At 43.8% G+C, this 14,517-nt stretch overlaps 1 protein-coding gene across 2 annotated transcripts in view; it reads right to left on the reverse strand.

The window, feature by feature from the left end:
- The window catches only part of LOC133390284 (chromatin remodeling regulator CECR2), a 220,618-nt gene extending 206,396 nt beyond the window's left edge, over positions 1-14,222 (reverse strand). For both annotated transcript variants that reach the window (XM_061638597.1, XM_061638596.1), the window contains exon 1: positions 13,660-14,222. In XM_061638597.1, the coding sequence (XP_061494581.1) occupies positions 13,660-13,920 (261 nt within the window). In that variant the 5' untranslated portion in view covers positions 13,921-14,222. The remainder of the gene's footprint in view (positions 1-13,659) is intronic.
- Between the last annotated feature and the right edge of the window lie 295 nt (positions 14,223-14,517).

Genomic DNA, 14,517 nt, shown 5'->3' on the forward strand with positions numbered 1-14,517 from the left:
ATGTATGCTGTCTCTTACAGACAGCCTCTACATATAAAGATTATTTACTAGCAACAAGTCTAACATCAACATAGACCCACGAATTATGCCCTGCAGCAAATGTAAGAACACAGGAAGAGCCTGCTGGATCAGGCCATGGCCTATCCAGTCCAACATCCTGTTCTTACAGTGACCAACCAAATGTCTATGGAGGAGCCCACAAGCATGTTCTGTTCATAATAGCTTTCTCCCCTCCTGCAGTTTCCAGTAACTGGTATTTAGAAGCACATTGCCTTCAACTGTGGAGGTTGAACATATCCAAACACAAATGTCAGCTCTGTCCCTGTCAGGCAATACTCTCTAAGACAGCCTTTCCCAACTAGTGTGCCTCCAGATGTTGTTGGACGACAACTCTCATCAGCCTCAGCCAGCATTGCCAATGGTCAGCAAGATGGGAGTTGTGGTCCAACAACATCTGGAGGCACACTAGTTGGGAAAGGCTGCTCTAAGACCTAATAATATCAGAGGTTTGTTCACTTTCAGTGTGATACATGCCATCGCCAACAGTTTGTCTGCTACCAACATTGGTCAGTTTCTGCACAAGAGAACATACATAGACAAGCCAGACATTGTTTAAAGTATTACCAGAAATCAGTGGGAAAACATTTAATTCTCCAGGCAAGGCCAGTACCAGGCATGACTGGGCCCGAGCACCATCCTGCCCCAGGCCCACAGCACTCTAGCTAAATCCCCCTATGCAGGCTGCGCGGGACTAATAAGCCCGCCCACATATCCCACTTACTTCTGTCCCTGTGAATGACATGCACATTGCATGCACATGCCTGCCATAAATGGAGATGGCAGCAGGAGCCTCAGTCCCTTAGGGAAGCCCCCGTTGCCATCTTGGTTGATGGCAGGCATGTGCGCACAGCATGCACATCATTTACAGGGATGGGAGAAGTAGGTGGGGCATGCATTTGTACTTACTGAAGCCTTCACTGACTGCATTGGGGGGTGCCTGGGAGCTCCCTTTCTGCAATCCGCAGCAGTGCTGGGAATTGATGCTGCTGCAGATTATAGAACAAGAGCACTACCCTCCTATCCTAAGGAGGGGCCCTTCAGGGGCCCCTCTGGGCCACAGGGGCCCTCAGCCAGGGCCAGACCTGGCCACCTTCTGTTGCCAGCCACATCTCCTGGACGCACTGCTGCTGACCTCAAAGTTGCTGCAATTAAACAAAATGACGTTAGGTGAAGCACTGGTGTGAAGCCGCTGAACTAGACTTTATAATCAAATTTGATTTTATTCAATTTGAACTTTATCAGAATTCTGGGCTTCTTTCCAACTACAAACATTAAATTAGCATAGCTAAGAATGCATAACTATTCCATTAGGCTATAGGAGAGCGATGGAACTGCAGGGCCTCTCCATAAACGTTGTTGAAAAACCAGCAACCTATGGGCCATCTTCTTCAAGTCTTTCAGTTCCAGCTGGTTATTACAAGAATTCTGTTACTAAGAAAGACTAAAAAGTGCCTGAGTTTGCTTTTCTTCCCTCCTCCTTCTCAAACCCATTTCCTTTTGAGTAGTGTCTCTTAGATTGTAAACTTGAGGGCCAAGATTAATTTACAAATGTCAGTGATAAGACACTCTGGGAGCCATTTTTGGCTGAAGAGAGGGATAAAAATAAATAGATACTATTATCACAGTGACTGCTATTGTGTATGAACCACTCTGTTACCTTCCACACATTTGGGCTCTGCATAGAAATGTCACAGACATTTATTTCAAGGCCTTTCCACCCATTGTTTACATTTCCCCCACTGTCGAGCCCCAGCTCTCTCAGGAGGATCAAGGAGGGGGGCTGGATGAGCATCAGTTCTGGCCGCTAGGAAAGGGGAAGAATCAGAGGGTGTTGAGACTTTCGAGGACGAGGCGGGAAGGGGTGTGGTTGACACTGTGCCAGTTCCCACGGACAGTTCTGCCGCCGAAGAAGACCATGCTAAACTTCCAGACGCCCCCATAGAGCCGTTGGGGGATGTCTTGGCGCGTGCGCCAACTCCACCTCCCCTGAGCTCCCCTCTTGGGACTTCAAGCGCTTCCCCACCTCCTGAATTCGGGTTGGCACCTATCGAGACTGTATTGTAAGATGAGCCAGCGGAGGCACGCCCCTTTTTGCCCCGTGCCAGATGCTGGGAGAAGCGCTTCGGTCAGAGGGAGAGTCTTCGAAGGAGTCAGAGATTAAGGGCGAAGACCTTTCCTACTTAAGCCTGCTCCCCCGACCGGGGTGCTGAGTCAACTTTCTTCTTCACGCTGCAGAGTGTACTTAGGTAGCCTAGTTAGGGATTGCAGTGAGTTAGCATGGTGTGCCTATGAAACATATTGCATTTGATGTTACTTTAATAAAACAGGAATTAATTCCATCCTCATCTCTGTCTCGTGAGTCTCACTTTGGGCAGGACACCCACCCTCTGTATTCGTGAGTGTATCTCTACATATCTGCCAACCAATGATAGCACTTTATGCTTCTGGTAGACTCTATACCAGGGGTTCCCAAACTGTAATCTGTTGACCACCGGTGGCCTGTAAACTTCATTCAGGTGGTTCACAGCATGTCTGTGGATTTATAGTTGAAGATAGGTGATGGCACATCCAGCACACTAAATATTCATATTTATTTTTAATTGTATTTTATTGATTTTATTTCTAATATTGGGTGGTATTCAATGCTAGTCTTAGTCGGCGTAAACCCGTTGACAATAATAGGCATGACTAAATTAGGTTCATTAATTACAATAGGTCTACTCTGAGTAGGACTTAGCTGAATATAACCCATTGTATTACAATTAGAATTCTATGGAACACCATAAAATACAATATATTTGAAATAAAAGAAGCAATAAAAAAACCAATTAAACATCATCAAGCAGTCTGCCACAACCCACAGCAATTTTCAAGTGGTCCATGGGGGAAAACATTTGAGGACCACTGCTACAGTCCACAAACACTTATGTCAAAATAAGTCTGTTCATAGTGAAGGTGCTACAGCTCTGTTTTTTATACTGACATAAGAAGCACTGAAATTGAGGGTTGAACTGTTACAGTCTAGAGAAAGAGTAGTATAGGTAAGAGCAACAAGTCAGCAAAGCTATAAGATTAAAAACATGGTGTGTTTCATTAATGATACTGTTCCATGGGAGGGCAAAGAAAAAACAGGTAGAAGGAACTAGTTGGGAAGGAGTATCCTTTTAAAGCCAAACATTAGCTCCAGATGCAATCCACCAGTGAGACTGTTCCCAAAAAGGGTGATTGGTGATACAGTCTTGGATAACATTTCCAGTTCCTCAACTAGATTAATGGGCTGTTCATATATTTTAAATATCCTGGTACTTTGAAGTATTCAGTTGCTGGAACTGCCTCTGAGATATACTCTGCCACATCTATTTTTTTGTAAATGTGTAGTATCTTTCTTGCACATGCATCTCCCTCATGTCCCACTGAACTTTTGACCTGGTCAATGCTGAGCCACCTCCTCCCCTCCAAACCCACAGCTGCAAAGTCTTGAAAAGAGGAACCCTGAGCCTTGTCAGGCAGCTGTCTCTGCTGAAGCCAGCATGGGGGCTTGGCTGTTCAACACTCTCTTCCCATAACAATACCCAGAGCCTGGTCTGATAGATGCACTGCTTTATCTGAGTCAACCAGCTCTGTAAATCCACTCCCCTTCTTCAGCCTCTCATTACGCAATGGTCCAGGAAAAAGAAAATGAAACATCTGCTTCCCAGATACTGAGATATACAGCTGCTGATGGCAGCCCACATCTGGAAGCATAATTTTCTTCCAGTCTAGTAAGCACAAGGTTTCGGACCGACAATGAAAAAGAAGAGATCTCAGGTTGCAGTGCTGAAAACCAAAGTCTTTTTCAAGTATCTTCTGTAAAGAGATCTATAAAAGGTCAGGCCACAGTAAAGTTACCTTCTGTACTTTATATCACCACTGATCACCCCAACCGAGACAGAGCTAATAGGCCTGCCAAAATTCAGGTCTGGAACAATGTCCAAGTGCCCTAGCTATCTAGGCACCTAAAAAACTGAAATATTTATTCAGTGCTATCAGACCTTGGAAGTAACTAGTTACAAGTAACGAATTACTTGTAATTCATTACTTTTCTGAGTAACGAGTGGGTAATTCCTTTACATTTTGATTGTAATACAACTAGGAGTAATTTTACTACATTTGTGGAGTAATTGTAACGTTTCCAGAATTACTTTTGAGCATTACTTGGGGGGGAGCAGGGGAAGTCTTCTGCTCCTCTGATTTGTGGATGAAAATCATGTGCCTCAAACTAGGCTTCTGTGCAGTGTCGCTCTTTCCTCATGCTCTGTGGATGGGTAGGAGGCAATGAGGGAGGAGATGGAGAGTGAGACAGGGTGGAGTGGAGAAAACAATTATTTTAAAAAATGGATAGTGGTGGTGAAGAATGGAGTGGAGGGAAAAAGGATCTGGAGGTCAAGAACATGGATAAAGGAGAAGGAGGCAGCAGCAGAATGGAGATAAAGAACTGTGGAGGTGAAAGATGACAATGTGTGTGTGTGAGAGAGAGAGACAGAATACTGTGTTTGCACTTGGCACACAAAGTGGCCGCCACCACCCTCTCTGGCTACTGTGCTGCATTTGCAGTATTTAACTTTTTTGCATCTTGGGAAAATGTTTGCTTGGGTGAGTGTCCCTTAGTTGGTGGCATGGCAGGGTCCGGGAGGTGGTTAAGTGAGAGATATTATGCTGGCTGACTGGGGGGGGGGGCTGCACTTGGTTTGACGTGCCAAGGTCTGAGTAGTGGCTTCTGCCTCCCTCCCCACCACCCCTACCCAGAGCTTGGAAAAGTTACTTTTTTGAACTACAACTCCCATCAGCGCAATCCAGTGGCCATGCGGGAGTTGTAGTTCAAAAAAGTAACTTTTCCAAGCTCTGCCCCTACCAGCGGAGAGACCACCACTGCTATCTTATGAATAAAAATAATTATTCTACTACCTCTGTATGTGTTTGTTTATTGTTAATGTTGTTTTAGGCTACTTAGTTGTGCAGCAGCCAAGACCAGCACCTTGTAGGCTTTTTTGAAAAGTAATTGAAATGTAATCGTAGTGATTACTTTGGAGGAAAAGTAAAGTAATCAGTTACTTTCAGAGCAATTGTAATTGTAACGGTAATTATTACTTTTTTGGGCCATGTAACTGTAATTTATTACTTTTTAAAAGTAATCTTCCAAGCTCTGAGTGCTATGCATGGCTATACATGTCCTGAACACTTAATGCTGGCATTTAGGAATTTGAAATATTTTACTAACTACGTTACGTAGTTGCATTATTCTGGCACATACAGACTTTAAAAATTCACAAGGAAAATTTTCACATCAAATTCCAATTGTTTGTGTGCAACAAGGATCTCTAGTTGGTGTGAAATATATAATTAGAGTTCCATTTCCTCCTTTTCAGTACCTGTTTTCTGAAGGGCAAACACCAGGTATATGAGTCACTCAATATTTAGGATGGTGGCATTTCCCATACCTTCACGTCTTTGTTTATAAATAGCACGGGAAGACCTAATGTTGTTTTTGCACCACTGTGCACTAGCCTAGTTCTTCTCAATTCCCTTAGCAGCTGTTCCACTTGACTGCAGCAGAGGGAGAGATAAGACAACAAGGCCCACTCTGTAGGTCTGACTGAGATCAGTGCCATTTGGCTCCTCCTCTCCCAGAACTGACTCCCTCAATGATAGTTGAAACATTTTTGAAACTATGAAGAATCTGTACTTTTTCCCTTTCGTATCTTGTCTATTAGATAGAAAACCTGAGGGCAGAGGCTCTGTTGTTTTCTTAAATTTGTACAGCACCTGGTAAACTTTTAGGGCACTGATTTGAAATCTCTCTATTATGCATTTGTTATGTTCTTGGGCACTTTATAAATAGCAATACTGTCTTCTTTCTTTTCTGACAGTATTCTGTTCATTGGATTTATCATCATCATCATAATTTATTGCTTTTTTTTTACTCTACAATGCTTAATTTGATGGATGCATTATAAATACATTTTATTATTCCTGGATCTGGATGTGACCCAATGCCAGAGTGAAATAACATACATGGCAACTCTCACTATGAAGAGTGAACCTGGGAAATCATTAGCCAACTGTCTTGTGACCACATCAAAACCCATGCATGCCTGGAAAAAGAAATGTGCATTAGGGGCCAGAAAAGGATTACATAAAACAGACATAGAACAGACCCACTGAAGTAATGCACTAGCTTAGGTTCATTAATTTCAGTAGGTCTACTCTGAGTAGGAGTTTAATACAACCCAATGTCAGGTTCTTTCTTCTCTTCCTACTGAAGCTCACAGAACACAGGAAACTTGCCCAATGTAGACAGCTGGGAACTTGCAAGGCCATTAACCAAATTAGGTTTGTGATGAGTCAGATATTGTCCATATTTGTTTTGTTTATAAAAGTATTTATATACCGCCATCTCACAAAATTTTAGAGCAGTGTACAATAATATGTAGACAATAAAACATGAAAAACCATTGAAACAGTAAAAAATAATCATTAAACTGCCTGACTAAGGTGTAAAATGCCTGTCGGCATAAAAGTCTCCAAGAAACACCTTAAAGTCGGAAGTGAGGATCCCTGCCAAATCTCTGCTGAAAGGACGTTCCACAATATGGGACTGGTGATGCTAAATGGATAAGGCCAGTCGGGCGTCTATAACATGGGGGGCAACTAACAACATTCCTCTGAACAATCTCAATGATCAAACTGGGAGATAAGAGCTCAAACAGCTCAAACAGCTCTTAAGGTAGTTGTTCAGGACTTTGCCTATTAACACAAGAGCATTGAACCTGGCCCAGTAGCATATGAGCATCCAGTGCACGTATTTTAGCATAGGTGTCACATACCATTGGCTGTCTGCCTCCATCAGCAATCTAGCCACCGTATCATGCACTAGCTATAGATTCCAGACCAGGCCCAAAGACAGGCCCACATACAGCAAATTACAATAATCCAGTTTTGAGGTTACCAACGCATGGACTACAGTGGCCAAGTAATCCCAATTCAGATACGGCCATAGCTGGCATAATGAACTCCTTATTCCTGCATTAAGCAGGGGGTTGGACTTGACAGCTCTATAGGCCCCTTCCAACCCTACTATTCTATGATTCCACCCACAGAGGTCACTTGGGCATTTACAGACAAAGATGTACCCAGGAGTACCCCCAAGCTATGTACCTGCTCCTTTAGAGGGAGTGCAGTCCCATCCAGAACAGGCAGCTGGCCTATCTTTGGGGCATAGGAACTACAGAGCCTCCATCTTCCCAGGATTCAAACTCAGTTTATCAGCCCTCAACCAGTCCACCACTGCATTAAGGCACTGGTACAAACCTTGAACAGCCTCTCCTGATACAGATGTTACACAGAAAGAGAGCTGCGGGTCATCAACATACTGATGCAACCATACTCCAAATGACTGCTCCCAATGGTTTCATGTAGATGTTAAACAACATTTAATGGTGCCCTACAAAACCCCATAACGCAAGTGCCAGAGTGTCAAAAAGCATTTCCCCAGTGCTACTGTCTGGCCTTGACTATACAAGTAAGAACAGTACCACTGTAGTATGGTGTATTCAATGCCCATCCCACACAGGAAAATGCCATGGTCATTAGTATCAAAGGCCACTGAGAGATCAAGTTAGAGTAACAAAACACTCAGGGTGACCAAGACCATATCCATCCTTCCCAGTCCAGGCATACTGGTGATGCACAGAGACCATCCTCGAAGCCTATGTAAGGAGATTATTTGAGTGATGCCAGTTTCTGCTATTGAATCAACCAATTTACAGATGGGTAAACAACAACAAATTTATGAGTTGAAAAATCAACTCAATTGAAATGTGGTGATGGAGGAGAGCTCTGCAGATACCATGGACCGCGAAAGAGACAAATAATTGGGTGTTAGAACAAATTAAACCAGAATTATCATTAGAAGTTAAAATGATAAAACTGAGGTTATCATACTTTGGACACATAGTGAGAAGACATGATTCACTGGAAAAGACAATAATGGTGGGAAAAGCAGATGGGAGTAGAAAAAGAAGAAGACCAAACAAGAGATGGATTGATTCCATAAAGGAAGCCACAGACCTGAACAGGGTGGTTTACAACAGTTGCTAATGTAGTTTGCTGATTCATAGGGTCTCCATAAGTCGTAATCGACTTGAAGGCACATAACAACAAAATAACAACAGCATATTTGCTTCACAAAACTGAAACAATAGGCAATGAGAAAAGGCTGAAACCCAAGTTATGGAAAAGAGAAAAACACGGCAGACATTATTAACATTTTAGGGTTTTTTTTGTTAAATGTGGTTCTCTCCCCCTTCAACTGTCCATATTAAACAGCCCTCCACTTCTCCTGCTTCCCCCCCCTGCCACACACACATGCCCTCCTCTATTTCTGAAAGTACAATTTGAGCTTAAGCATGTCAAGCTTGGGGCAGAATGGGTATATATATCTTGGACCCTCAGCCTTGGTGAGGCAGTTGGGACTGGCACTTTGATGGAGGCATAACTGCTCAACTGGATACTGAAGGAGTGGCATTCAATGGAAAATCCATGACACCAGGGTGGACCATCTAGAAAAAATGTGCACACCAGAAGGAAGTCTGAAGCAGAGGGGAACACTAAAACAACTGAAAACACCACTCAGGAAAGCTCATAGATGCTTTTGCATCTCTGAGCCTCGAGGTGAAAAGGTATGATGTTGAAGATACGGCTCCTAGGCGGGGCAAGGAAAGCAATACCTGCATTTTAGGCCTGCACAAACCCCATTACTATCATGTTACTCTTTAGTGCTCATCATCCCAAACCACCAAGAACCTACTATTAAGGATGTGAATGGTTGAGTTATCACCCATACATTGGTTGGTCATTCTAACTTTTTAACTCTGCTTCTGTCTTCCAAATGTTAATATGTTAAACACCATAAACATCTCTAAGGACCAATTCACATAACTGTGGCAGCACAACATATAGAACAGCCACTGAAGTCAGTTATAACCACTGAAAAGAAATGGAAATAAAAAGGACAGGTTCTCTTGTTTCAAAAATACAGTGAATGAATCCACTATCAGCTTCACTACAGTCAAACTGTTGGGGCTTAAACCCTTGTAAAGTGATAAATACTTGAGTATATAATCAATAAAATCACTGTCAATGTCTTTCAGTAATACTAAGCACCACCATATTTAATAAGAATATTCCTAAGAGACAAAATGGTTGATACAGATGTTACTTAACACAAAAGGGGGCACATTTAAGGAAAAAGAGCTGTTTCTTATTGGCAGCATTCATCCCATGATACAAACTGCTCAGTGCAGAATGCTTCTCTCCTGACACCTGTAGCTGTAGTAGAAGGGTTGTAAAAGGGAAACGTGTTTTCCACAGCTGCAGTCCCGGTGATAGATTAAAACAATGTTGAAGGATATTCAGGTCTTTTTATCACTTTACTGGCCCTTTGTTCCTATCCTACTGGAGCACACAAGTAGAAATTGTTTCACAACATGGACTGCTGAGGGTGCATGATCACAGGAAGAGATTCAATGTACAAGCAATGGTGTAAAGTAGCAACTTTTACATTTACTTTGTTAACCTCCTTTCTGAAGGTTGTACCCATATGGACTCCATATCCACAGGGAAAATGGGAGCCATCAACCCACCCTGATGTGTCCCATCTTTATGTTTTTACCATCTGTCCCCTCTATAGATTTTTCAGGAAAGATTAGCAGCTGCACATATCCTGCATCCTCTTCTCACCCTGTCATACACTTCCACTTCCCCCAGAGGTGCCACCTTTGGAAGTCTTTGCATAAAGTTTCTGCAACTGTGCTTCTGCATTAACTTCTTTTGAGTGATAGCAAGCTTCTGTTTCATGTCCTATCAAAAAGTAGGCTCTTATATCTAATATATTTCCTGCCAAATTATAGTCTACTCTAAATAAGCATGTTGAAAATATAGGGGAAGGAGTTTGGAAAAAGCAAACACAACATGCAAGGACATAATCACAAAGCCTCCTTCCCCATCCCCCAAGAGAGGAGACAGTTGCTCCAGACCATATTAAATATTTCCATTTGGCAAGCACCTTCTAGAAACTGGAGTCTAAACTCAGTTGTGAAGCAAACCAGATGCTAATTCAGGCTTCCAAAGGTGAAAGCAATTGCCCTTTATCATTGTAAATTCAAGATCTTTTTCCCTGCTTCACATGCTTGTCCAGAGAAACTCCTTTTAAGAGTCAACATCAATAGGTGGGGGAGGGGCTCTCTTTGACAAGGAACTTCATTGCTGGGAAATCCTTCTCCTTTTTAAAAATTTAGCACTGCATAAGGGATTCTTCCCTCCTTCGAAATTCACATCCCTCTAGGAGTTTTAAGAATTCTCACATCCTGATGAACTGAACATCTTGAGAAAGGGGGCCTGCTCACCTTTGAAAAATCACAGCTATCATATTGCTATTAACCCTCTGAGAGCGACTCTAGCTAAGAGTAAAGTTTAAAGACAGAAACAGAATCTTGACATGCCACTCCTGTTTGTAACATTCATTTCCAAAATATTCAGCAATGTACTGTGGTGATAATCTAAAAGAGTAGTATTCTACTTAAGCACATCCAAATCAAAGGCTTAGCCATGTATGACTGTTGGATGTGGCTAATGGCCAATCACACCTACTAAAAGTATTAGATCCAAAGATGGACTGCATCTGTGAAAATTAGCCACACTTACCAATAATGAAGAGAAAAGGCATACTTGTGACAGTGCAAATTCATTCAATATTTATATTTTGTTCCCTACAAAAATATTTAGAAACTGGATTACTAATGGTGTATATCTCTTAATGGGTTGTTCATACCCAACAATTCTCAACAGTTGGGTACAGAGCTATGACTACATGCATGCTTCCATTGTTAAGTTGCAGGATAACATCCCCTTTCTAATAAATGGAAAATGCCCAACAAGACACAGTAGTTAACAACCTGAGGGCAAGTGACATTTTAAAAGGGAAAAAACTGAACAGATTCATTATTATGCCTTTGAGGAGCAATGTAACCTATACGAATTTCTGTCTAGCTAGCTCCCACACTGCTTTCCTCATGTCTTCAGTCAAGGATGATACTTGTATAGGTTGCAGAAGGCCAAACTGCTCCTAGCATTGCTACCATTATGAGCAGCCTTTAGGGAAGGGAATGTGTTTTCTATCATTCCAAAGCGCTGTCCATGACATACTTATTTTATAATACTGTGCTGGATAGTAAATGCTTCAGCTGATATATGACAGCTCACAATGTTAAAGTAGTAATAAATCATCAAGAACCTAGCCTCTAATGGGCTTCCAAAAATCTTTACATGTCAACACACAGCCCTTTCATTTGTCGTCCAAATCATACAAGACGGTAATAGTTGAACACCAGTCCCAACCCACCCTTTTACCCATCACAACCCAACTACTTAACATTTTACTTCTACAATTTCCCTTAGAGTCTCTAGAAATCAACCTGTGCTTCTTGGCAAGCATTGCCTTTGATGTACACTTTAAAGTTTGAAAGAGCATCAGAGATATCAAAGTTGTTACATCTGCTATAAACAGATAGCAAACCCCAGGTTTAATCACATTGGCTTACGCTACTTAGATCTTGGAGTATGAGCCAGAGTCTCTGGGAGGTCTGTTGGAGACACAGTAACACATACATCATGCTCTTCCATCTGATCTTATTATCCATATTTCTCAAATTCTGAAATTCTGCAACATGCCACATTCATGAGTAAGGTCAATGCTTCAAGTTCGTGCACTTTTATCTATAACATACAACATTAACAAAGTACATACTATTGCATTTTTGAAGATATGCAATAGAACAAACAAATGAGCAACCATTTCAAGAAAACCTCTACAAACCCTGAAATTGTAATACTGAATTGATGGACAGAACACCCAAGGTTCCAAAAAAGGCCACTAAAACTATAAAACTGAAGACAAGTGTAGGCTTCTGATTTTAGCATTATAGTCATATAAATGTATTTTTCTGGCATTTGAGTGATTATTGGTTTACTGAACCTGAGCCCTAGCAAGGAAATAGATTTCTGAACTTCGTTTGGATGAATTTAAATCTGCTGCCATCCTGCAAAAAGGGCAAGCCCAAACTCTTGAAAATAGCAGAAAGGAACAGGGGGAGGTGAAAACACACACATGTATATCCTGCTGGATTGTCACAAAGCTCAGAGCTTGAGTGCCACAAAGCCCTGGGGCAGCATGAGGCACCTTCATCTCAGGAAGGCAGAAGAGAAACTCCCTTCTCTCCTACCCATCTTTCCCCTGTAGAGATAATGGCAGCAAAACAACAAACTGTTCCAAGCCATCACACTGGGCCACCAAAGAGGCGGGGGAAGGGGACGACGAAGGACAGATATAAAGTCTATCCTTTCCAATGGGGAGAGGGAGATCCAACTGTCTCTGTTTCCCTGACCGATGTGGGAGCTTTGAGAAAAGGGAAGGACAACAAAATGGGTGTCTTCAGAATTAAGCACACACAGACTGAGGGGCCCCATTTCGGTTTAGAAGAATTTGATGTAATTCAGATATGTCTCGATTCGGACCTCTACCGCTCTCACACACTTCGGATCGGTGGAGTCCGCCCACCCACCCCTTATTCCTTGGGGTTGTAAAAATCCTCCTAACCTAGACTTATTATCTTTCCTGGGGGAAGGATTGTGGAGAGCGGTGCGGGCGTTAGCCCCCCATCTCCACACTCCCGCCGCTCATTTTTGAGATACTCTTGAAATGTGCAATAATTAACTAGTTAAAACAAAACAAATAAATGTAGTTTACCACTGTTCTGTAAGGGGCGCGCGCAATGATTTCTCTCTTCCCTCAAGCAACTGCACGTCCTCCGATCCACCAATCGCTAAAAGTGCTTAGGAGATCCGACATCTATCAGCAATTTCAGTGCAATCTTATGCATATTTACACAGAAGTATTTACACAGTCGGGGGGGGACAGGCGCTCCCCAAACAAGGAGTTTGCCCCACCTAGTATATTTCGCCCACCTAGAAATATCATATGCTTCTTCTGTCCCCCCCCCCATTTTATTTTCTGGTGCCGCTACTGGTCCCACTAGCTTTCAAGGGGCTTCCTCCCAAGTTAAGTGCGCGCAGGATGGTGAAGCCCCTCAACGAGGGTTTTGTGCGGGCACTTGCCAGCACTTGAAAAAAATATTTTTAAAAAAGCCCGAAGGACGGGAGTAAACACTCAGCCAACACTCCCCTTCTGAAGAAAGATCGATATCGAATACACACAAAAAACTACCTCTTCTTGAAGAAAACTGGACAGAAAACAACAAGCAGGAGGGGACGGCTTGTTATTGTGCCCCCGCCGCGGACAGACCCTAAAAGCTTTCCTGTTGAGGGGCGGTCGGCGGGCAGGCAGACAGGGGCGAGTAGATTCTCCTCAGTCGAGCTGGGCGCGAGTTATTGTCCCGTCCCATCCCTTCTCCTCGAGGGGGAGGCGGGGCCGGTGAATCGATCGATCGGTCCCACTTATCGACCACGCAAGCCTCTCTTACCCCTCAGCTTTTAAGCCCAACTCACCTCGATCTCGAAGTCGGGCAGTCGGAAAGCGGTCCTGAAGAGGGAGCAGAAGTGAGCGATGGCCGGCACTTCCCACCAAGAGCGCAGCTCACTCAAGAGAGTCGCCGCCGCCGCCGCCGCCGTGGTCCCCTCGGATTCTCCGTTCGCTGCTGCTGAAGCAGCAGCAGCAGTAGTCGTAGTAGCGGCCGGCGCCGAGACCACCACTACTATGCCGCCGCCGCCTCCACCACCACCACAACCCCCGTCCTCCTCCGGGCACATCGCCCCGTTCCCCAAGCGCTCCTCAGAGCTCGCTGCTTTGCCGATGCCTGCCGCGCGCGAGACTCCTTCTTCCTTTCCCACCGACCGACCGACCTCTTCTTTTTTTCCCCTTTTTCTTTTTACTCTCTCTCAGCAGCCGCAGCTGCCCCCTCCGCGCCAGCTCCTCCGCATGGGGCTTGTCCGGGCTGGCGCCTTCTCAGCCACCGCCTCCTGCTCCTCCTCCTCGCTTCCTCGAGGGTCTCTAAGGCAGGCGGGTGCTGCGCTGCTGCGGGCAGCTGCCGCACGGACTCATCTTCCACCTTCACCTCAGGTCGCCACTATTGCTTTCTCGATACAATGTGCATACGTATCTATCTGTATATATATATATATATATATATATATATATATATATATTAAGGGGGGAAAACGAAGAAGAAACCCACCACCTCGTTTCAACCAGCCAGAGAAACAGATGGGGCTACGAAAGGGGGGAGGGGCGCTGATGAGGGTGAGTTGGGTAGATGAGATGCGAAGGGGGGGTGTCGAGCGCGCGACGATAAGAGGCGGGGTCCGGAAGGAGAAAGAGGTGGGGCTGCAGTAGCAGAGGGCGAGGTC

This window comes from Rhineura floridana, chromosome 8 (genome assembly GCF_030035675.1).
Source record: "Rhineura floridana isolate rRhiFlo1 chromosome 8, rRhiFlo1.hap2, whole genome shotgun sequence".
NCBI lineage: Eukaryota > Metazoa > Chordata > Lepidosauria > Squamata > Rhineuridae > Rhineura > Rhineura floridana.